This window comes from Cololabis saira, chromosome 1, assembly GCF_033807715.1.
Source record: "Cololabis saira isolate AMF1-May2022 chromosome 1, fColSai1.1, whole genome shotgun sequence".
Lineage (NCBI taxonomy): Eukaryota > Metazoa > Chordata > Actinopteri > Beloniformes > Belonidae > Cololabis > Cololabis saira.
In genome coordinates, this window is record NC_084587.1 from 3,076,382 (window position 1) to 3,101,545 (window position 25,164).

Consider the following 25,164-nt stretch of genomic DNA (forward strand, 5'->3'; position numbering starts at 1 on the left):
CTGGATGCAGCAAAGTGGCTCCTCTTAGCACCCGAGCTGTGGAAAAACAAACCAGTTCTCAGCTGGTTCACAAATTGAGTAAGTTGTTAACCAAAACCAGCCCTGGAACCAGTTTGGTGGAAAAACGGTCTGGGTCAGTTGCCCTTGGTGGGGCCATGGACTGGGGCACTGGGGGGCTGCCAAGTTGTGGCCCCGGGGCTCTTGTCAGAAGAGGATGATGATGAAAACTATTAGTAGTTAGTAGTAGTTAGTACTACTAGTGACTATAACCAATAATAACCAACCTTTAAATTTGTTTCACCCTGTCTCAATAGAACATCTTGGCAAAATCATCTCCAACATGAAGCCCACATCCTGTCCTCTCGATATCATCCCCACCCGCTTCCTTAAAGAAGTCCTGCACTTAGTCTGTCCTTCTATTTTAACCATAATCAACTCCTCCCTCTCATCAGGCATAGTCCCAGACCACTTCAAGACTGCATTAGTACAACCACTGCCCAAAAAACCCTCATTAGACCCCACCATCCTGAACAACTTTCGTCCCATTTCCAAACTTCCATTCCTGGCCAAGGTTTTAGAAAAAATTGTTGCAGAACAGGTGATCTCATTTATGACCGGAAATGGCCTATTTGAAAAATTCCAGTCTGGCTTTAGAACGGGCCATAGCACAGAGACTGCAATCCTCAAAGTGCTCAATGATCTCCTTTTAGCAGCTGACTCTGGCCATTCATCTATTTTAATCCTTTTAGATCTCACTGCAGCTTTTGATACCGTAGATCACCTGATTTTATTGGAACGTCTCAAGAACTGGGTTGGCGTCTCTGGCATTGTTTTAGACTGGTTTTACTCATATCTCCACAATAGGACTTTTAATGTTGCTATTGGTGACTGCAGATCTTCCACAGCATCTCTGTCTTGTGGAGTACCTCAGGGGTCAGTCCTTGGCCCGCTGCTCTTCTCACTCTACATGTTACCTCTAGGTCACATAATCCGCAGACACAATATTAGTTTCCATTTTTACGCAGATGGCACACAGCTTTATTTCTCTTTCGACCCTACCATCAACCATCAACTACACACTCTCAAAGTATGGCTAAATGAAGTACAAACCTGGCTGTCTAATAACTTCCTTCAATTGAACCCGGACAAATCCGAAGTCATTATCATAGGCCCAGACACCACACACAGTCACATCTCACCACAACTTATTCTCCACCAGTATTACCCCCAGCTGCAGAAATCTTGGTATCATCTTCGACAGTAATCTCAACTTTAATCAGCATGTTAAAGCAACTGTCCAGTCTTGTTTCATTCAACTACGCAGAATCTCCAAAATCCGGTCCTTTCTGTCTCCCAAGAACCTGGAATTGTCATTCATGCATTCATCACATCCCGTTTGGATTACTGTAACTCACTCTACTCCTGCCTAAGTAAACATAATCTCTCCAGACTTCAGCTTATCCAAAATTCTGCTGCCAGACTCCTCACAAATTCAAATAAAAGAGTACACACAACCCCGATTTTAGCTTCATTACACTGGCTACCTGTGCGTTTTAGAATTGATTTTAAGATTTTAATTATCACTTTTAAGGCCCGGATGGGACTGGCCCCTGAGTACATCAAAGACTGCTTAGTCCCATACGAGCCAAGGTGTAGCCTGAGATCCTCCGGCGGGTCCCTATTAGAGATTCCTAGATCTCGACTTAAAACTAAGGGCGACCGGGCCTTTGCTATCAGGGCCCCGTCGCTCTGGAATGACCTGCCGGAGGAGGTCAGGCGAGCCACATCTCTGACCATTTTTAAATCTCTTTTAAAAACACATTTTTTTAAATGTGCTTTTACTTAACATCTAATAATGTACTCTATAATATCCAATGTTATTATTTTCTAATGTTTTATTGTATTTCTATGCTCTTATGTTTTTATATTTTTGTCATTTTATTGGATTCTGCCTTTTAATTCTGCTTTGTAAAAGCACCTTGTAACTGTGTTTGGAAAGGTGCTATACAAATAAAGCTTATTATTATTATTATTATTATAACCAGGGGTGCACACAAGCCGGGACTCCAGGGCTAGTCTACTGCGTGTTTTAGATGTTTCCCCGTCTTCAACACACCTGATTCTAATCACTGGTCGTCATCAACACGTCATCAAGGTTTACACAACTCTGTTGGTGACACAGCCTTGTCTATCAGGGTTATGTTGAGGCAGGAAAACATCTAAAAACGTGCAGTAGACTGGCCCTCAAGTACCGGCTTGTGTGCACCCCTGACTATAACACCAGCAGTAATGATACTGTGGTTGTGGATGTTACTGTTAACTTTACTGTTGTTACATCATAGATGTCTTTATTATAACACGTGTCTGTAAATACATTTTAAGTGTGAGGTACATGAATGCATATTCATTTATTTTTAAATATTTTTATCCCGCTTTTTAATGCAGTGCATATTTATGTGTATATAGGGGTGTTTGACACTCGGTAAGAAACTGAATCAACATAGAAAGTTTTTTGTTATTTATGAATATTCACCCCCCCAGGCTACATTACAGACTGCAGTGGGAAGTGGTTTGATGGTTCTTCTGCTGCTCAAACACAGTTTGTTCCTTATGAACCTGAACCGCTCAAATTTAATGTTAAAGCTAATGTAGATGTTATCTCATAACATACATAAAAATAAATCTAATCAAATCCAGGGACTCAAATCAGATTTAAGAGTCCAAACCCAATAGAAGCAGAGTCCTAGTCATCAGAGTCTTGATAACCAACCCCCCCCCCAGGGAATATCAGGGCAGAAACAAGTCGCTGCATTTCCTAATCTGCCATCGACACAAATGCTGCAGTTTAAGGACGTTTTTCCTTGAATGGCCACTAGGGGCTGAATCCAAAGGCCCCAAGAGAAAATCTTCGCTAAAAAAACCCAAAAATGTCTTGAAATGAATCCGACCTGTCGGTGAGATGGACTGTCTGAGTTAACGACAGTAACTAAGGGGGCGGGACTTACCGAGGGGTGAACTGAGACAGTTGAGGGTAAATCTTAAAGTTAGCTCCCTTTCAAGCTATTTAATAAAGAGTAAACACAGACGGGTGTGAAATTAATTGAGTCTGTAAAACAGATTATCTCATGTGGGTTATTGGTTCTGCACCATTGATGTTGATATCATAGCGTATTTGTGGTTTCCAGCCCGCTCAGCTGCAGATCAGAGTCTCTTCCATTCGACAATTTCAACAGTTAGCTTATCTTCCGCTCATGTCAACGGCTGAAAAGATGAAGCTCTGACACAAGCAGGATCAGGTCGGGAAGTCTTGATGTCGACACAGAACGAGGCGATGCAATTTGACTTCATAAAAATATCTGACATTTTTGTGAGAAAAACAGAGACGGAGTACAAAAGTTCCCTTTGCAACCATGTCTTCACAGCTCTGTTCATAGCAGCTGGTTTGAGAAGGTGGAGTCTCAACTCCGGAACTGTTCAGTCACCTCCATGTTCACTTTGAGCCGTCTCTCTTCATTCAAGACCACCACTGCAAACGGAAACCCGGCAACCGTCTCAGCTCTGTCAGTTTTTCTTCTTCTTTTGTGCCTTATTTTTAGTTAGGCGAGTTTCTCAATCAGTGAAAGTGGTACACTATCACCACCAAGTGGTACGGAGTGGGAGTTCGCTAAGTCATTGGATCCTACCGGGTCCAACACTGACTGAAACCGACGGCGGTGCAAATGTTGCCATCTTGGGTTCGATGGTATTGATTATGTAAATACTGAACGTCAGAGGCCTCGACAACCGGCCAAGACGCAGTCCAACAAGGCTGTTTCACGCACAACAAAATCAAAATCATTTTATGTCTGTGGCTCCGGTTCACGTTAAAAGTAATTGAAGCTCAATTTACAGAGAAAGTAAACAAGTTCAATACAAGTCAATCAATTCCCAGTTGAATTTAGTCCAATTAGAGTCCAGTATTCTGTCTGTTAATCTGTTTATAACTCGATCCTGAGCATGTAGGAGACAGCGAGAGACGGTAAAGACGGAAACACACTATTCAATCAGGAGATCTAACGCGGTTAACTGGACTTATGTTAAAATCACAGCAGCCTAACAACAATATGTTTGTTTTTAATTTGCTCATGTGTCAGCTTTACTCGTAAAATCCCACCAAAAACAGCAGCGGTTGAAACTTTCACGAGGTGGGTTTCAATTCAAATTCAACATGTTTCACCACCATTTTGTTTCTTTTGTGTGTATTTTACAATAGAAGACGCAAACGGACTACTTTGCAACGGCTAACCTGCAGCTGTGCGAACAAAGCTTCACGGTTCAGCTGCAGAGCTAATTAAACAGCCTTTTATGATTCACACAATGACGGAAAAATGTCTGTAATTTTTCAGGATAATTGCAGACAGAAGAAACACACACACACACACACACACACACACACACACACACACACACACACACACACACACACGTTCGCATCAATTAAAAGGACCCATAATTACGTCAAATAATTTTTCTGTTGTAGTTTTTAGTCCGTCCCCAAAAGGGAGCAGAATAATGGATGTCCCCACACCGTCAGTAGTGTGAGAACACACACACACTCCGTCCCTCACCCTCTCACCAGAGCTGAGACGAGTGCAGTGAAGGAGGGAACGCTGCATTCCTCTCCACGTGAAGCTGAAGGACGACTCAAAAGTCCTCCTCCAGTAATTGAGACGGTGACATTTCTGAATTAGAGTCCGGTGCATGTACGACTTTAACTTTAAGCACGTTGTTTATAACATTTCCACCATCTCCCTCCGACACCACCAACGTCTTAAAGGGTGAGGATAAACACTTCTCCGGGAGTAGAATCTCCAGATGGAGAGGCATTAAAATGCTGTGTAGCTACTACGGAGTATTAGGGCCAGGCAGGAGAAAAATAAAAATAATATTTTAGAGGAAGATTTTTTTTTCATTATGCACTTCGAGAAAAAAGTCAAAATGTCGAGATTAATGTTGAAGTATAATTTCGAGAAAAAAGTCGAAATGTCGAGATTAATGTTGAAGTAAATTTCGAGAAAAAAGTCGAGATGTTGAGAAAAAAATCGAAATGTCGACAATAATGTTGAAGTAAATTTCGAGAGAAAAGTCAAAATGTTGAGAAAAAAGTCAATTGGCTTTACGATATTGATTTGAAACACATATCACACATATGCAGCTGCATAACTTCAGAAACGAACCCTTAACGTTCCACTCCAAGGATGTAAGTTAGTTAATTAGTTAGTAACAGCTGCTGCTGCAGAGCTGTCAGTCGCTCTGCTAACTGATGGGCTAGAGGAGACATTTCAACTTTATTCACTAAATTGTATTTCTACTTTATTTTCGAAATTTCGATTTTATTCACGAAATTTCGACTTTATTCTTGAAATTGTATTTCAACATTAATCTCGACATTTCAACTTTTTTCTCGACATTTCGACTTTATTCACGAAATTGTATTTCAACATTAATCTCGACATTTCGACTTTATTCACAAAATTGTATTTCAACTTTATTCTCGAAATTTCGACTTTATTCTTGAAATTGTATTTCAACATTAATCTCGTCATTTAAACTTTTTTCTCGAAGTGTACAATAAAAAAAAATCTTCCCCCCTCAAATATTTTTTCTTCTGCATGGCCCTGATACTCTTCCGTACGACACGGATCCACTGCTTTTCTCAAACATAAAATAAAGATTTGTATTCATTATAAATGTCGACAGCTAAATATTTCCAGTGTTTTAGTAATTGTGCCCTGAAGGGGACGTTGAAATGAGCAGCGAGTCGCGGCGAAGGACACTGACGCTACTGAGACAAACCGGGTTTAGGTTTGTGGTGATGAGTGACGGAGAGGAAGGGACGGGGTGTGTGTGTGTGTGTGTGTGTGTGTGTGTGTGTGTTTCTGCTTATCTGCGGATGACAGCAACAGCCTTTGGCACCTCACCGGTTCCCTCAGTGCCTCCGTATCCGTCGCTCCTTTCAGCCTTTCTCGTCTTTCACTTCCCTCCTCTTCATCTGCTCCTTCTTCTTCCCGTCGCCTTGACGATCATGAGATCATGTCAGAGGTTCAAAGTGATTCCAGATATCTGACACTTCACTTCACTAATAACGGCGGCGTGTCCATTCATGGCGGTGACTCGGCCCGCGTCCACATCAGGATGTCTCCGTGTGATTTAAGGTTTCACTAAACGCTTTTTTATTTGACGCTCGTAGAAAAACACGACCTCTTACTCGCTCCGTCGTAAACGACTCCTTCGTTTCACGAGGGATGTTAATGTAGGAGGCTGAGATGGACCCATCAGCAGGAGGGACGTTTAGTTTCTCTCTGGAGTTTATCAGATCACATTTAACGTAGCTCTGGAGTTTCTCATGGCAAGAAACCGTTATAGCGTTTACGCAATTAGGGAGTTTCCCACTAAACTATGGTGCATACTTGATGCAATCAAGGCCGGGTTCACATCGTCTCACGGGGAAGAGGTAGCTCAGAAAATGGCGGTCGTACATCTCGCAGTGAGATGGAAGATGGAACCGTCTTCCGACAAAAAGACGGATATTGAGCAGTCGGAAACCTTATGACTCAGTTCACTGATTCGGCATTTAAAGTGGAACCTGAACGCAATCCCGTAAAAAAGTGAAGACAGAAACAGAAACAAACTAAGCTTTATGACATGAAGCAAAACTGACCGTATTAGTTCATAGCTACGACACAAGAGAGCATCGTACAGTCTCACCAGATGTGTAAGATGTACGATCAATAGTCGGAAGTGTACGACAACATTCCAATCCCTGTAGAAAAGCGAGTATTTCTTCATAACTCTTATTTACCATTAGTCTGATTTGGAATCTAGTTCAGCAGATTTATTTTTTGGTAATTGATCTGGTGTTTTGTCGTGTTTTTATTGATTTTATCGTCACTTCTTCTCTCATGGAGAGACGCCCCCTTAGCTCCATCCCATCAACAAACCCATTTCTCATTCAGCGTTGTTGTTGTGTACGATAAGTTTACGTCAGCTACGATAGTTTCGGGCTCTCTGTACGATTGGTTATTTTGGTTATTTTGGTTTTGGGTGTCTGGCAACACTTCTAGGTCTACGTCAAAAAGATCTTTAAAAATGCTAAAGTTAGAGTTTAAAAGCAATAATTAAAGACAAAAAATATATCACTTAAAAGTAATTAAACAAATGAGATTCAAGAAATAAAAGGTTGCAGTGCATTGTGGGAGATTACTGAAATGCAGCAGGAAATAAAACGGTTTTCAACCTCGATTTAAAGGGAGATTCAGCATCCCTGATGCATTCTGGGAGTTTGTTCCACAGGTGAGGAGCATAAAAGCTGAACGCCGCCTCATCGTTTTCGGTTCTAACTCTGGGTACAGAAAGTAGGCGTGGCCCTGACGACCTGAGGGTTCTGGTTGGTTCATCATGCACCAGGAGATCAGAGATTTGTTTTGGTCCGAGACCATTCAGAGATCTAAGAACTGGACTTATATGGTCTCCTGGTCTCAGTGAGGACTCGGTTTCTAGTCCCCTGGTGAGATGGTTATATAGATGTGTGTGTCATCTGCGTAGTTATGGTAGCACTTACATATAGATGTTAAACAACACAGGCCCCAGAATTGATCCTTGGGTAACTCCAATTTTTCTTTGTTAGCTCAGATTTGAAGCTACCTGTTGGATATATAAAACAATAAATAAATGTATAATTAGGGGATTGATCTCTTGTTTGACAGCGTATACAATGACTTCTATCACTTTAGCTACTCAGCGCTGACACTGCCATGACTCTTTTACTGTAAATAAAGACCTAACAGATTAAAGTTATCCACATTTTAAATAAAATAGGTTTTGTTCTGCTCCCAGTCGTACTAACAGATGGCCGTTACCGGCTGTGCGTTGGCCTGGAGGGTCCAAGTATGGAACTTAGTAACGGGCTGATGCTAACCACGCATCAGCTTAGTCGGCCCCCTGGGACTCGTCACAGCTTGGAGGTCCGACCCGAGTCCAGCAGCCCCTGAAAACATAGTTCCTGGGATTCTCTGGGGGGTTCAAACCCCTCCACAGTGATAAGGCGGAGGATGGGCGGTGCAGAACCCCCCACCCACCCTCAGGGGTAGCGTGAGGAGCTCAACCACCCGGGAAGAGCTCAGATAAGATTCATTGTTCATCTTCATCGGTAGGAAGTAGTTGAGGTTTTAGCATCTGGTCAGGATTTCTGCCAGATGCCTTCCAGGATGAAGACATCTGGACACGGCCCGTCAGAGAAGGGACTCGGGTCAGAACCAGGGATTGCTCTTGGTTGTTCTGGGAACGTCTCAGTGTCCTGGATTTGAGAAAGTCCGGGGGTCTCTGGCTGCTTCCTCTGAGAACCGGTCCCAGACCGGTATCAGACCGGTATCAGACCGGTATCAGACCGGTGTCATCGGCTCCTAAAATGTCTTTGAAGGTTTGAGCAGGATGGATGGATGGATGGATGGATGGATGGATGGATGGATGGATGGATGGATGGATGGATGATGAATAAATGGATGGTTGGTTATTGATTTTGTACAGTTTTCTTTATAAAGTACAGTTTGGTGTGTGATTTGTGGCGGCTTGGCGGCGTGTGTTTGATGGCGCGTGTTTGGGGGCGTGTGTTTGGGGGCGTGTGTTTGATGGCATGTGTTTGATGCGTGTGTTTGGCGGCGTGTGTTTGATGGCGTGTGTTTGGAGGCGTGTGTTTGGAGGTGTGTGTTTGGCGGCGTGTGTTTGGTGCGTGCGTTTGGTGCGTGTGTTTGGCGGCGTGTGTTTGGTACGTGCGTTTGGTGCGTGTGTTTGGCGGCGTGTGTTTGGCGGCGTGTGTTTGGCGGCGTGTGTTTGGCGGCGTGTGTTTGGCGGCGTGTGTTTGGCGGCGTGTGTTTGGCGCGTGTGTTTGGCGGCGTGTGTTTGGCGGCGTGTGTTTGGCGGCGTGTGTTTGGCGGCGTGTGTTTGGCGGCGTGTGTTTGGCTGCGTGTGTTTGGGGGCGTGTGTTTGACTCGTGTGTTTGGCGGCGTGTGTTTGGCGGCGTGTGTTTGGCGGCGTGTGTTTGATGGCGTGTGTTTGATGCGTGTGTTTGGTGGCATGTGTTTGGCGGCGTGTGTTTGGCGGCGTGTGTTTGATGGCACGTGTTTGGAGGCGTGTGTTTGACGCGTGTGTTTGACGGCGTGTGTTTGACGGCGTGTGTTTGGTGGCGTGTGTTTGGAGGCGTGTGTTTGACGCGTGTGTTTGGCGGCGTGTGTTTGGCGGCGTGTGTTTGACGCGTGTGTTTGGCGGCGTGTGTTTGACGCGTGTGTTTGGCGGCGTGTGTTTGACGGCGTGTGTTTGGCGGCGTGTGTTTGGCTGCGTGTGTTTGGCTGCGTGTGTTTGGCGGCGTGTTTGGCGGCGCGTTTGGCGGCGTGTGTTTGGCGGCGTGTGTTTGGCGGCGTGTGTTTGACGCGTGTGTTTGACGCGTGTGTTTGATGGCGTGTGTTTGGCGGCGTGTGTTTGATGGCGTGTGTTTGGCGGCGTGTTTGGCGGCGTGTGTTTGGCGGCGTGTGTTTGACGCGTGTGTTTGACGCGTGTGTTTGATGGCGTGTGTTTGGCGGCGTGTGTTTGATGGCGTGTGTTTGATGGCGTGTGTTTGGCGGCGTGTTTGGCGGCGTGTGTTTGGCGGCGTGTGTTTGACGGCGTGTGTTTGGGGCGTGTGTCTGGCGAGCTGAAGCCGGGTCAAGTCTCCAGATGTCACCGTTGTATCTGAGGGGATGGAAGGCGATAAAACGCCTGATTCACCAACGCGTACAAATGCAATTACACCGGGGAGTGAAGACGCCTCGGGCCTCTGCAGAAGCTCGTTAATACGGTCAAACTGAACACTCACTTCTAAAATCAGCCGCTTTGTCGCACGGAAGGTTGTGAAGAAAGAATAAGAATGATACTGTTCACTTAGAGCTGAGCAATAATCTCCACGAGGTTAACTAAAACAACCTATTTTCACATTTACATTTGATTTCTCATCTCTCAGAGCCTGCTTGGTACAGCTTTAGATGCCGTTTATTACTTAAGTACTTAATAATCAATTAAATAATAACAGCTGGTGCAACAAATGCAGCTTGTGATGAAGTTGGGTTTCAGGAGGAATCCTCTGATCTCGACCAAGTGGTCTCAAAGGAAGTGAAGAGTTGCGTTACTTTGGATTTTCTGAGCTTGTTTTCATTTCAGCCACCGAAAGATATCTTTCAATGTCCCTTTAACTTTCTCTTGACTTCAACTTTGATGAACACGAGGTTGTGTTCAGCTGGGGGAGGAGTCTTCATCGCAGTGACGGACCCGGTAGGATCCACTGGATCGTTTGATACCCTTTTTCCACCAAACCGGTTCCAGGGCTGGTTCTGGTTCACAACTCGTTCAACTTGTGAACCAGTTTGTTTTTCCGCAGCTCAGTGGTAAGAGGAGCCACGTCATTACGTTGCTGCAAACGTCAGTTATGTCACTGCGTTTGGGTGAAAGTTGCAGCAACAACCAGGTATCTGCTCTAACAGGACTTGGTCCAAGTAGCTCCTCCGTGGACACATCTCTAAAAGACAGGTTGTCTCCTCCTCCTCCCATGATGCTTTGCTGCATCCAGATTCATTCTTATTTGAAAATGTCTTCGTCTCCCAGTCTTGCTGTTGCCGTTGGTCTGAATAACCCCTCCCCCTCCGCTTACGTAAGCGGTTCTTTCCTCTAGACCAGCAAAGAGTTGCTGCTACCTTGGAACTGGAGCCAGTTCTTTGTAAGTGGAAACAGAAAGCCCGGTTCCAAACTCAGCACTGGCCCAGAACCAGAACCAGTCCTGGAACCGGTTTGGTGGAAAAGGGACTTTGACAGTACCGCTCTTCGATAAATCCTCTCAATTCAGGACTACATCATATTTGTTTTTGTTAGTATTTACACCGGCCCTGTGGAGTTTTACTTGTGAAAGAGAGTCTGGAAGTCGCTGTATTGAGGCTCAAGTTTGTTCATGACTCCAAAGAGTCCAAGAAATTAATTTATACTTTTTTGGTAAAGTAATGTCCCAGTTGGATTTGTAAAACTTTCAAAAAAGTCATTCAAAACACGGCAAACAGCCTTTAACCCAGTCGATATCTCGGTGGGTGTCAAGCGAACACGCTTCCATCATCCTTGGCTTAATGTTCAAATGTTCAGAAGACAAAACCGTCCTTTGATTTCCAGGTTGAAAAGGTTTTTTTTTGTGCCTGCCATGTCCCTGCCATGTCTTCCTTTAATGTATTGTACGCCGCGTCTTTGGCTGCGGGAGATTAAGCATTTATAATCCCAACACGAGAACAGGCACATAAAAGGAAAAAGCCTTTCTTCTTGGGAGAAAACATCAGAGGAGCCGTTAACTTTCATGTTTTTCTGAGCAGAACAAGAGCCACGAGTCGTTTCTGCAGCCGAGGAACGGAGGTCGTACCGTGACAGCTGTTAGCGCCCGGTTATGAGCGCTGGCGGCCGGCCGAGCCTTTGTGAGACCAGCATGACACAGGATCTGAGGGATGTGGATGTAGAGCAGCGGTTCTGCCCAGGGCCCGACTCCAGCTGGGAAATAAACTGCTTTAGCGACACTCGGGCTGGACGGCTGACAGGATTCAAACTGGGTCAGAGCAGAACCCGTCTCCTTCAGTCTCCAAGATCATACTGGGAATTTAACAACTTGACTCTGCGCTGTCAGTAAAAGTCCTGTGATACTTAATCAGTCCGGCTGCTCCTGGAGCTGAGCCGGAGGAAACTTCCCTCTCACTTCTTTCAGTCGTTCCTCTCACACCGAGATGCTCTGAGGCCACAGATAAAAGCTGGAATAAAAACAAGCCTTCGACTCGAATCCCACGAGCAGATTTACACTTTATCTCCCTATTTGCCACTGGTTATCAGTGTTGGGGGTAACGCGTTACAAAAGTAACGCAATTACAGTAATGTATTACTATTTGCTGTAACGCAGTAATATAACGCATTACTAATAAATTTTCGGTAATATTTTACTCGTTACAATCTAAGTAACGCGCGTTACAACGCATTTTAACCCGTTTAGCTGTTGTTTTTTAAAGAATTCACCAACACCGCGTCCGCGAGACATCCCGACAACAGAAAAAAGCGTTGGGAAGGCGGCGCGGCGGAACGTAGCGCCGCTGGACACTGTTTGTGTGGGGACTGTTCAGTGAGCAGAGCCGGCAGGGAAAAGTCAACAGTGCGGCGTGTCCGCGTGTAACTTAAATCTACCATGGTCTCAGCGTTAGAGCTCGGCCAAGTGAGGCTTTATTAATATATGGGCTTTATACATTTATTAAATATATATGAGCGCGGAGTCGGCGAGGAGCTGCACGAGCCGGGCTCACAGCCAGTCGCGCTGTGAGAGCGGATTTATGGTTCCGCATTAAATCGACGCAGAGCTTTCGCCGTAGGGTAAGCAGTAGTTCGCGTAACCCACGGCGTATTGCCTGCGTTGGTGTAACGCGGAACCATAAATCAGCCTTAAACCACACCTGCAGCCCATCAGGAGGAGAGGTTAAAACAGCTGCGAGTTGGTGATTGCTGGTACGTTTTGTTAACTCTGAGAGCTTTACTGGTTTGTTTGTTAGCTTGCTGGTGTTTTTTTTCTCTCTGGGAGTTATTTATGAAGAAGTTCTGAGTTCCGTGTGAGCAGTATTCGAGTTGAGGGGGGATGAGGGGTGATGTGATGGCACCCCCCCTGAAATTAAAACGGTCCAAATCACCCCCCCCTGAAATAAAAACGGTCCAAATCACCCCCCCCTGAAATTAAAACGGTCCAAATCACCCCCCCCCCCTGAAATAAAAACGGTCCAAATCATCCCCCCTGAAATAAAAACGGTCCAAATCATCCCCCCTGAAATAAAAACGGTCCAAATCATCCCCCCCCTGAAATAAAAACGGTCCAAATCATCCCCCCCTGAAATAAAAACAGTCCAAATCATCCCCCCTGAAATAAAAACGGTCCAAATCATCCCCCCTGAAATAAAAACGGTCCAAATCATCCCCCCTGAAATAAAAACGGTCCAAATCATCCCCCCTGAAATAAAAACGGTCCAAATCATCCCCCCCCCTGAAATAAAAACGGTCCAAATCATCCCCCCCTGTAAAACTGCCATCCCTCCTTTCCATCCCTTATGACATTTCATCAATGAATGTGGTTTTACTGCTATTTCAACATTTAGAGTCATCACCAGAAAAATAACACCAGAAAAATAACTTATTTGACAATTCTCACCTGTTTCAAGTCAATTTTCACTTGAAATAAGTAGAAAAATCTGCCAGTGGGACAAGATTTATCTTTTTTTGCTATTTTGTTGAAAGTAACTCAAAAGTAATACACAAGTAGTGTAACGCATTACAATTCAGATATAGTAATATTGTAATGTAACTAATTACTTTCAAATGACAGTAACTAGTAATATATAATGTATTATATTTTGGATGTAACTTGCCCAACACTGCTGGTTATACAGGACTGTCTCAGAAAATTAGAATATTGTGATAAAGTCCTTTATTTTCTGTAATCCAATTAAAAAAACTAAAATGTCATACATTCTGGATTCTTCAATCAACTGAAATATTGCAAGCCTTTTATTATTTTAATATTGCTGATTATGGTTTACAGTTTAAGATTAATATTCCCAGAATATTCTAATTTTTTGAGATAGGATATTTGAGTTTTCTTAAGCTGTAAACCATGATCAGCAATATTAAAATAATAAAAGGCTTGAAATATTTCAGTTGATTTGTAATGAATCCAGAATGTATGATATTTTTGTATTACAGAAAATAAAGGACTTTATCACAATATTCTAATATTCTGAGACAGTCCTGTACGTGAGGGACAACCTCTGGTTTATCGGGTTTTCCTCTTTCTTTCTTTCTTTCTTTCTTTCTTTCTTTCTTTCTTTCTTTCTTTCTTTCTTTCTTTCTTTCTTTCTTTTTCTTTCTCTTTCTTTCTTTCTTTCTTTCTTTCTTTCTTTCTTTCTTTCTTTCTTTCTTTCTTTTTCTTTCTCTCTTTCTTTCTTTCTTTCTTTCTTTTCTTTATTTCATTCATTAAAAGAAAAACAGAACAGTTCAATGTAATTCCAACAAATCTCTTTCCTTGAACAGAAAGAAAGTCTAAGACTAAGCTTATTTTATCCGTCTCTTTTTCCTAAGAAATCAAATTTCTTAGGAAAAAGTTTTTTTTGGATGGATGGATGGATGGATGGATGGATGGATGGATGGATGGATGGATGATGGATGGATGTTGGATGGATGGATGGATGGATGGATGGATGATGGATGGATGGATGGATGGATGGATGGATGGATGGATGGATGGATGGATGGATGGATGATGGATGGATGATGGATGGATGTTGGATGGATGATGGATGGATGGATGGATGGATGGATGGATGATGGATGGATGGATGGATGGATGGATGGATGGATGGATGGATGGATGGATGGATGATGGATGGATGGATGGATGGATGGATGCATGGATGGATGGATGGATGGATGGATGGATGGATGCATAGATGGATGGATGGATGGATGATGGATGGATGGATGGATGGATGGATGGATGGATGGATGGATGGATGGATGATGGATGGATGGATGGATGGATGCATGGATGGATGGATGGATGTCATGATGGATGGATGGATGGATGGATGGATGGATGATGGATGGATGGATGGATGGATGGATGGATGGATGGATGGATGGATGATGGATGGATGTTGGATGGATGGATGGATGGATGGATGGATGGATGGATGGATGGATGGATGGATGGATGGATGGATGATGGATGGATGTTGGATGGATGGATGGATGGATGGATGGATGGATGGATGGATGGATGATGGATGGATGGATGGATGGATGGATGGATGGATGGATGGATGGATGGATGGATGATGGATGGATGATGGATGGATGTTGGATGGATGATGGATGGATGGATGGATGGATGGATGATGGATGGATGGATGGATGGATGGATGGATGGATGGATGGATGATGGATGGATGGATGCATGGATGGATGGATGGATGGATGGATGGATGGATGCATAGATGGATGGATGGATGGATGATGGATGGATGGATGGATGGATGGATGGATGGATGGATGGATGGATGGATGGATGATGGATGGATGGATGGATGGATGCATGGATGGATGGATGGATGGATGGATGGATGATGGATGGATGGATGGATGGATGCATGGATGGATGGATGGATGGATGGATGGATGGATGGATGGATGCATGGATGGATGGATGGATGGATGGATGGATGCATGGATGGATGGATGATGGATGGATGGATGGATGGATGGATGGATGTCTGGATGGATGGATGGATGAATGATGGATGGATGGATGGATGGATGGATGTCTGGATGGATGGATGGATGGATGAATGATGGATGGATGGATGGAACTGCATCCTTTCGCACCACATTAAGCTCAAACTAGTTTGTTCCACACATTAACATTAACAACGATAGAAACCCCTGATCAACATCTGGATTCACAGCTCGCCTCACGCAGACGACATGGAGTCGTGCTCCGTTTCCTGAGCGTTTGGTCGGAGTTCCTCCAGCATGTGAAGGCCAGTAGGAAACCTCCGTCTGAACACGTGTAATCCCACTCAGAACGTTTCTTAATCAGCAGTAAACAAAGAGAATAAAGCTCTTCCCGCTGCGACGGCTACGTGACGCCTGACACGACAACAACAATCATTTCCCACCGTTCAACCCTCCAGGTTCCATCCTCGGTACTCATGAATCACTGACAGATATATTTTATATGCTCCTGCAAACACATCCATCAGCAGCAGCCGCTCGGAGCGACACCTGCATCCAATTAGAGGCCATCAGTCGTGACTGCAGAGGCTCATCAGCGCCGCGGCGCGCTAAAGGTCTCTGCTCGGGACTTCCTGCCGGAGCGGCGGCGCCGAATCAGGCACTTTCAGGTTCCTCAGCTGCACTTTAACCAAGGAGGAACAGATAAACGCTGAGCCGGGTAACATTTAGAGAATAATTAGTAGGAAGTCAGAGAGGGACGTTTCCTGCCGTGTCCTTGATGGATGAGTTTGTTTGTGGTGCAGGTGTCGGAGCAGAAGAAGCTGCTCTCCGTATTTATGCTCCAGACGGGATGGTAAACGTGATGGAGTTCCTTGGTTATAGTTATGGTTATGGTTATAGTTATGGTTATAGTTATGGTTATGGTTAGGGTTAGGGTTAGGGTTATGGTTATAGTTATAGTTATAGTTATAGTTATAGTTATAGTTATGGTTAGGGTTAGGGTTATGGTTAGGGTTAGGGTTAGGGTTATGGTTATAGTTATAGTTATAGTTATAGTTATAGTTATGGTTATGGTTATAGTTATGTTTATGGTTAGGGTTAGGGTTATGGTTAGGGTTAGGGTTAGGGTTATGGTTAGGGTTAGGGTTAGGGTTATGGTTATGGTTATAGTTATAGTTATGGTTAAAGTTATGGTTATAGTTATAGTTATGGTTATAGTTATGGTTATGGTTATGGTTATGGTTATGGTTATGGTTATAGTTATAGTTATGGTTATGGTTATGGTTATAGTTATAGTTATGGTTATGGTTATGGTTATGGTTATAGTTATAGTTATGGTTATAGTTATGGTTATGGTTATGGTTAGGGTTATAGTTATGGTTATGGTTATAGTTATGGTTTGGGTTATGGTTATGGTTATGGTTATGGTTATAGTTATAGTTATGGTTATAGTTATAGTTATGGTTATAGTTATGGTTATGGTTATGGTTATAGTTATAGTTATGGTTATAGTTATAGTTATGGTTATAGTTATAGTTATGGTTATGGTTATGGTTATAGTTATAGTTATGGTTATGGTTATGGTTATAGTTATAGTTATGGTTATAGTTATGGTTATGGTTATGGTTATAGTTATAGTTATGGTTATAGTTATGGTTATGGTTATGGTTAGGGTTATAGTTATGGTTATGGTTATGGTTATAGTTATAGTTATGGTTATAGTTATAGTTATGGTTATAGTTATAGTTATGGTTATGGTTATGGTTATAGTTATAGTTATGGTTATGGTTATGGTTATAGTTATAGTTATGGTTATAGTTATGGTTATGGTTATGGTTAGGGTTATAGTTAGGGTTATAGTTATAGTTATGGTTATGGTTATGGTTATAGTTATAGTTATGGTTATAGTTATGGTTATGGTTATGGTTAGGGTTATAGTTATGGTTATGGTTATAGTTATGGTTTGGGTTATGGTTATGGTTATGGTTATGGTTATAGTTATAGTTATGGTTATAGTTATAGTTATGGTTATAGTTATAGTTATGGTTATAGTTATGGTTATGGTTATGGTTATGGTTATAGTTATGGTTATAGTTATAGTTATGGTTATAGTTATGGTTATGGTTATGGTTATGGTTATAGTTATGGTTATGGTTACGGTTAGGGTTTGGTTTAGGGTCTGGGTTGGACATACGGGTTTGACTGGACTCGGTCTTTTCGAGGCTGACATCAGGAACTGCTGTCTGTGTCTGATTTAAGACGTTCTCAACAAAGGTTGCAGGTTCTGGTGTTGGACTCGGCCCGTCTGGGCCGGTACACCGAAACTCTGAGAACTCATTCTCTTGGTTCAGCATTTGCAGTTCGTTACCGTTGAAACTACACTTGTCGGAGCCTCCAGCCCTAGTTCCTTGGTTGTGGTTCCAGTTTGGTTTAGGGTTATGGTTAGGAGTTAGGGTTGGGGTTGGGAAATAGCGGTAGTGCAGTCGCCACACATAACTGATCTCAGCTGATGGATGGAAACATTTATAGTGAGTTCAACATCATCATCCACTTCTCTGTGTTATTGAGCTGCAGTTGAAAACAAGCTCATATGGAAACTAGAACCAGGATGATGGAATACAATCACGCAGGATCAGGACATTACTAGGTTTCTGTTTGGTCTCGGTCTTGAGCTGAACTGGTCTTGGTCTTGACTTGGTCTTGATACTCTCTGGTCTTGGTAGTGTTTTGGCTTCGGTCTCGGTGTCCGTCTTGAGCTGAACTAGTCTTGGTCTTGACTTGGTCCATCTTGGTCTTGTTTTGGTCTTGGTCTTGACTTGGTCTTGATACTCTCTGGTCTTGGTAGCGTTTTGGCTTCGGCCTCGTGTCCGTTTTGAGCTGAACCAGTCTTGGTCTTGACTTGGTCCATCTTGGTCTTGTTTTGGTCTTGGTCTCGGTTTAGGTGGTCTTGACTACAAGTCTAGTGGCAACATGAATCAGCTCCAGGTTAAAACGCCTGAAGGGATAAATCGTTGGGAAAAGGTCAATGTTCTCACCCTTGTATGAATCTTTATTGATCTGCCTCTGCAGGTTCTTCATCAACTTCCCGTCGGCGAAGCGGTACTTCAGCCAGTTCCAGGACATGGACGACCCCGAGGAGATGGAGCGCAGCGGCCAGCTCCGGCTGCACGCCCGGCGGGTCATGAACGCCATCAACAGCGTGGTGGAGAACCTGCACGACCCGGAGAAGGTGTCGGCCGTGCTGGCCCTGGTGGGGAAGGCCCACGCCATCAAGCACCAGGTGGAACCCATCTACTTCAAGGTACCTGTTCATCCATCCATCCATCTGTTCATCCATCCATCCATCATCCATCCATCCATCCATCCATCTACTTCAAGGTACCTGTTCATCCATCCATCCATCTGTCATTCAATCAACCATCCATCCATCCATCCATCCATCCATCCATCTACTTCAAGGTACCTGTTCATCCATCCATCCATCTGTTCATCCATCCATCCATCCATCCATCCATCCATCTGTTCATCCATCCATCCATCCATCATCCATCCATCCATCCATCTGTTCATCCATCCATCCATCCATCATCCATCCATCCATCCATCTGTTCATCCATCCATCCATCCATCATCCATCCATCCATCCATCTGTTCATCCATCCATCCATCCATCATCCATCCATCCATCATCCATCCATCCATCCATCCATCCATCCATCCATCCATCCATCCATCATCCATCCATCCATCCATCCATCATCCATCCATCCATCCATCCATCCATCCATCATCCATCCATCCATCCATCCATCATCCATCCATCCATCCATCCATCATCCAGACATCCATCCATCCATCTGTTCATCCATCCATCATCCATCCATCCATCCATCCATCATCCATCCATCCATCCATCCATCATCCAGACATCCATCCATCCATCTGTTCATCCATCCATCATCCATCCATCCATCCATCCATCATCCAGACATCCATCCATCCATCTGTTCATCCATCCATCATCCATCCATCCATCCATCCATCATCCAGACATCCATCCATCCATCCATCCATCATCCATCCATCCATCCATCATCCATCCATCCATCCATCCATCCATCCATCCATCCATCATCCATCCATCCTTCCATCTTTTCATCCATCCATCCATCCATCCATCATCCAGACATCCATCCATCCATCCATCCATCATCCATCCATCCTTCCATCTTTTCATCCATCCATCCATCCATCCAATCTTCCAATCATTCATCCATCCATCCTTACATCCATCATGACATCCATCCATCCATCCTTACATCCATCCTGACATCCATCCATCCTTCCATCCATCCATCCATCCATCCTTACATCCATCCATCCATCCATCCTTACATCCATCCTGACATCCATCCATCCTTCCATCCATCCATCCATCCATCCATCCATCCATCCATCCATCCATCCATCCATCCATCCTGACATCCATCTTCCCATTCTGCCTCCATCAGCACTAATTAAATACACCGGACCACGTCTTGAAAGTTAATTATCGTTTGTCTTCCCGTTTGAGTAAAAGGCATCACGATGTTGGATTTTCCGCTTCAGCAGCTTCAAGAATTAACATCAATGATCTAATTACCAATCTAATGGCACGGCTAGTTAATGGGTTTAATTGAAAACATCTTTCATTTGTCAAAACCAATTAAACGAGCTGCTTTTAAACAAAGAGTCACGAAACAACGGCCCTGGAGGTTCCAGCTTCCTGTTTCCTGTTTCCAGCTGCCAGGCAGAGAAGCGACGGAGTAAAACCCAGATAACGGCGCTGGTAAAATCCCACAGACCTCCATCACCCTGAACCACATGAACCGTGGGATTACATCATTTTAAATATGAACTCTGAAGCGCTTCCCTCTTCATCTCGCTGAAGAGGGAAGCGCTTTGTTTCCCTCCCAAAGTCTTTTCAATGCTTCCTGCAGTCGGTTCATTGAAGCAGCTGTGAGAAGATCTAACTGCCAGCTTCTATTTATGCTTAAAGTCGTTTTTTTTAAGATAATCGCGTTTGAGCAAATTTTCTTTGCATATTTAACCCAGTACAAGAAATGATGTGTTTCCATGTTACTTACAGACGAATAAGAGGCTTAAAAGCTGCAACATGTACTGAATCCTGGTCTGTCAACCTGGTGTTCGACCCATCGACTCTGGAGGTCAAACTAATAAGCCAGAAGAGTCCATTAAGGTCCTTTTTCTTAGAGAGAAGTGTTTCTTTTCCCTTTTTCATAACCTTTTATCCTTGGCACCAGTAGCATCGGAGCTCAGCATCCTGCTTGTTGGTGTTCAGGTGGAACATCCATCCAGTAACCTGACTCTGTTTTCACCCCTCAGTTCAACCACAATCACGCAAACGTCTCCATGTTTGTTTAACTACTACGAGCTTATGACTAAACCCATCATTAAAATAGGGCTGGGGATCGATTCAAATGTCAAGAATCGATTCCGATTCTTAAGATTCAGATTCGATTATCAAGATTTGATCCGATTCGATTCCGATATTGATTTGGGTTAGTGTTATTAAAACAGTTTTTTGAGCTGTTGCATGAATTATATGACTGTAATTCTGCAACATATTAATACTAGTATTATACTGAGATTAAACAGCAAGTATTGCAGCTAATGATGCTGTAAGGACCAATCAGCTCCCAGAATGCTGATAGAACTGAAACAGAAACATCGTGGGTCAGAATTACCAAACAGATCCAGGAGGAAACAGAGACGGATGAAATCGCTTTTATTTTTTTTCCCACATTCCGTTTTTATTTTTTCCTTTTTCGGTCTATTTCGATTTTTACTTTTTGAGGATTTGGTTTTTAGCATTTTATGCAAATGTAGCCCCAAGACAGTATATAAAATAATGAAATATAGACAATTTATGCAATTATAACTGAAAACCTTAATGTTTTCATACCTTTTATACCCCCCAAAAACATGGCACCAGTTATTCTCGTGTCCAACAAAACATTCCTTTTTTGGGCATAAACAAAAAAATACCAAAAGTTGTAATGATGAGAAAAAAAAATCGATCTTTAGACATATTAATCGATTTTTAGGAATTAATATGAGAATCGATTTAGAATCGGAAAATCTTTGTTTTTTTTTCAACACAGGCCTACGTTAAACTACACAATTGACCCTTTGTCAGCCTTCTGATTGGTCCCCGCCTGACCAATCACAAACATCATCCTCCGTTGTTTCATCCGGGTCAGAATATCTGGTTTATCCAGTTGGACCAAAGAGCCGTCTCTCTCGTTCACGTCAGTGGAAAAAGTCTAGCTTGTAACAACATTTAAATCACTGGATTCTTTTTTTAAACTTTGTATTAGTATAAAGGAACACCTGTAGTGTCGTGAGGGTGCAGCATATTTTTTATCCCCAAACTGGCAGAAATCTGATCCGAACTTCCAAAACAAAGTCGGCTCGGCAGCAGCTACAACCCATAGCTACAACCGTGCAAGAGTTTATTTATTTATCTTAAAATGCTTAACCAGTGTGTTTGGGACAGTGGTGAAAGAAAGAATCACAGGAATAGATTTCATCCCAAAACCAACGGTAAATAAAGCTACGTGGACGGCCACACCTTCCACCGTGCTATCAGCTAAACTCATCAAAAGATCTCTTTTTCACCAAAAACCTCTGTTTTTTAAATTCATTACACGATACCTGAAGTACTTTATATTTATATCTAGTTGCTGTTGATTTTCTTTGGTACAATAATTAGAAATAAAGTGATGTAAAACCCAGTTACCCAGCAACAGGGGCGGGGCTTGAGAAAGGGTCAGTTAACCTATGGCTAAGCCCCGCCCCTCAAATCGCAGATGAGCCAATGGCAGTTGAGCATCAGTTCCGCAGGGAACAGAACTGGGACATCGGCAGCTTTCAGCTCCGTGGAAAAACATCCTGAACTCTCTGTTTTATGGAGTTTGGAGTTTAATTCTGCGTCTGATTCTGACTCCAGGTATCCAGAGAGGATGGACGATGGAGTTGATTGTTTTTAATGTCCTAAATGCAAACAAAACGAACTTAAGTATCTTCTTAATGCTTAAGGAGATCAACACGGATGTCTACGTTTGTTCTGAGATAAACCAAAGCAGCAATGGTTTTGAAAATGCTCACCTAAAGTTATTTAATCACAGTTACGTAGAAACACCGACCTTTTCTCCGATAAACTTAACATAAATCTGCTATTAGGGAGCTGATGTTTCTTCTGTTTCTGTCTCTTTTCCTTTTAACCTCCGGCACCAGGAGATATATTAATATAAACATGTGTTGATGAGTGTTTGATGCTCTTGAGCAAGTATGCTGCTGGTTGGAGTCTCAGCGGAGGCCTCTCTGTGTCTAATTATTCATTTATATCATAACAGACGGACTGAAATGATCTTTTTAGGATATTTACAGTGTGAAGGATGTTTCTTCTGGTTTATCTCCTGCGGTTTATTATGAGCACTAACTTTGAGCATGAATCTTCCCCCGGGCAGCAGCTCCAGCGGGATCCGGGTGTTTGTTTCCTCCTCCGTGTTGATGATGTTCAGACACAAGTGTCGCTGTAGCTCGTTATAGTCGCGTTTCCAGTTAAAGTTTCAACATCCACACAAAATCAAAGTAAAAAAAACAATAACTAGGACAACGTGGATGGAAGTGAGACGGCCAACTAGTGCTGGGCGGTATGACCAAAAATGTATATCACGGTATTTTTCAAAATTATATTGGTTTCACGGTATATCACGGTATTTTTTTTTTCATGCACAACTGGGTGTTAACCACATTTTCTAATTATTTGGAAAGGAATTGCTGCAGTAAATTGGCTTAGAATGGCCTATTTTACTGTCATGAGGAGGAAATATTGTGGAAAAACATTAATGTCTACACTAGTATAAATACAGGTTTGCATGGCCTGACGTGTGCCGGCACTAGGACCCCGCGGTTGCATGGTGTGTCGTCGGGCTGTGTTTTCCTTCATGCTTCCCTGCAGCGTCACATGCAAACACAAACACACGTACCTGCAGAAACATTTCTTTATATCATGTTGTCTGTCGCCCGCAATATTTTTTCTTTTTTTGGCCGGCGCCATAGTTGGCTGGCTACAAACTCTATACATCCCATAATGTATAATAATATGCCCGCGCTCTCAGCAGCGGTACTCGCATCGTTAAGGCTGATTTATGGTTCCGCGTTACACCAACGCAGAGCCTACGGCGTAGGGTACGCAGTGAGTGTCCGTACGGTGCACGTCGCCGCGTACCCTACGCCGTAGGCTCTACGTCGATTTTACGCCGAACCATAATTCAGGCTTTACTAGGCAACGAAGCAGGTTGACTCCCGTTGCAGAACAGCGCTGCAGAGCCACTCCTAAACGTAAATGATCATTGATTTTTTATTTTTTTTTATACATATACATAATGTATAATAATATACCCCGCCAGGCCCATACAGTGGTAGGGGAAACAGTGTCCAGCGGCCCTACGTTCTGGCGCGCGGCGGAACGTAGCGCTGCACGGCGTTCCCAACGTGTGCACTACTGTACATACTGACCGGTATTACGGTATATGAAAAATTCATTTCATAAGAAAAATAAACACCGGTATTCGGTATGGACCGGTATACCGCCCAGCAGTACGGCCAACCATCCTTCCTTCCATCCATCCATCCATCCATCCATCCATCCATCCATCCATCCATCCATCCATCCATCATGACATCCATCCATCCATCCATCCATCCATCCATCCATCCATCCATCCATCCATCATGACATCCATCCATCCATCCATCCATCCATCATCCATCCAACCATCCATCCATCCATCCATCATCCATCCAACCATCCATCCATCCATCCATCCATCCATCCATCCATCCATCCATCCATCCATCCTTACATCCACCCATCCATCCATGCATCCATCCATCATCCATCCATCCATCATCCATCCACATCCTACAGTATCTCCATGGTAACCTCACATCCGGACCAGCACTTCTGTCGTTCCCACAGACGAGTGATTGACACCTCTCCGTTTCTCTCCGTCCTCCACAGATCCTGAGCGGCGTGATGCTGAACGTTCTGTCCGAGGATTTCCCAGAGTTCTTCACGGCCGAGGTGCAGCTGGTGTGGACCAAGCTGATGGCGGCGCTGTACTGGCACGTGACGGGCGCGTACACGGAGGCGGGCTGGCTGCAGGTGTCCAGCTCGGCGGTGTGAGGCCGGAGGGATGGGAGGATTCAGAGGAGGAGAGAAGAGTTGAGGGGGAGGGTTTACGGGTCCGGCTAGCGCGGTTTATGTGCAACATCCTTCCTTATTTTGGTGTTTCTGCACCGCGGCGGCCCGTCGGTCGGTCGGACGCCCGGAGATGTCGCCCGACGCCGTCCTCGGTCTTCGCTTGTGTCAGTGGAGCTTCACTAACGCCGACTGTCCACTTCTCCTCCTGTTAGTTCCTGTCGCTGCCGTCTGCTTCAACGTGACGTCTCTGTGTGACGCAGAGGTCACAGCTGTTTTATTTTTGATTTACCTCAGAGATGTTGCAGAGGTGGAAGAGCGTTCCTGGTTTCATGTTTTTAGCTCGCTGGCTAAACATTTTGGCCATGCAAGCGAGAACCAGGTCAAAGGTCGGGCTCTTAAAGGCTACGTAGCAGCGATGCTGTATCATGCTAAAAGGCTAAAGCTAGAAGAAGATGTAACTTTATTTTTTACCTCGGTTGTGTTACGTAAAGAAAATCTGTAAAAGTAAATAACGTGAAGATTTCATCAGAATTGTGACTTGA

At 43.8% G+C, this 25,164-nt stretch overlaps 1 protein-coding gene across 1 annotated transcript in view; it reads left to right on the top strand.

The window, feature by feature from the left end:
- The window catches only part of LOC133450417 (cytoglobin-2), a 27,278-nt gene extending 2,636 nt beyond the window's left edge, over positions 1–24,642 (top strand). Inside the window, exons 2-3 of the mRNA XM_061729036.1 lie at positions 18,418–18,649; positions 24,440–24,642. Coding sequence (XP_061585020.1) covers positions 18,418–18,649; positions 24,440–24,604 — 397 coding nt within the window. The 3' untranslated portion in view covers positions 24,605–24,642. The remainder of the gene's footprint in view (positions 1–18,417; positions 18,650–24,439) is intronic.
- Positions 24,643–25,164: the final 522 nt, after the last annotated feature.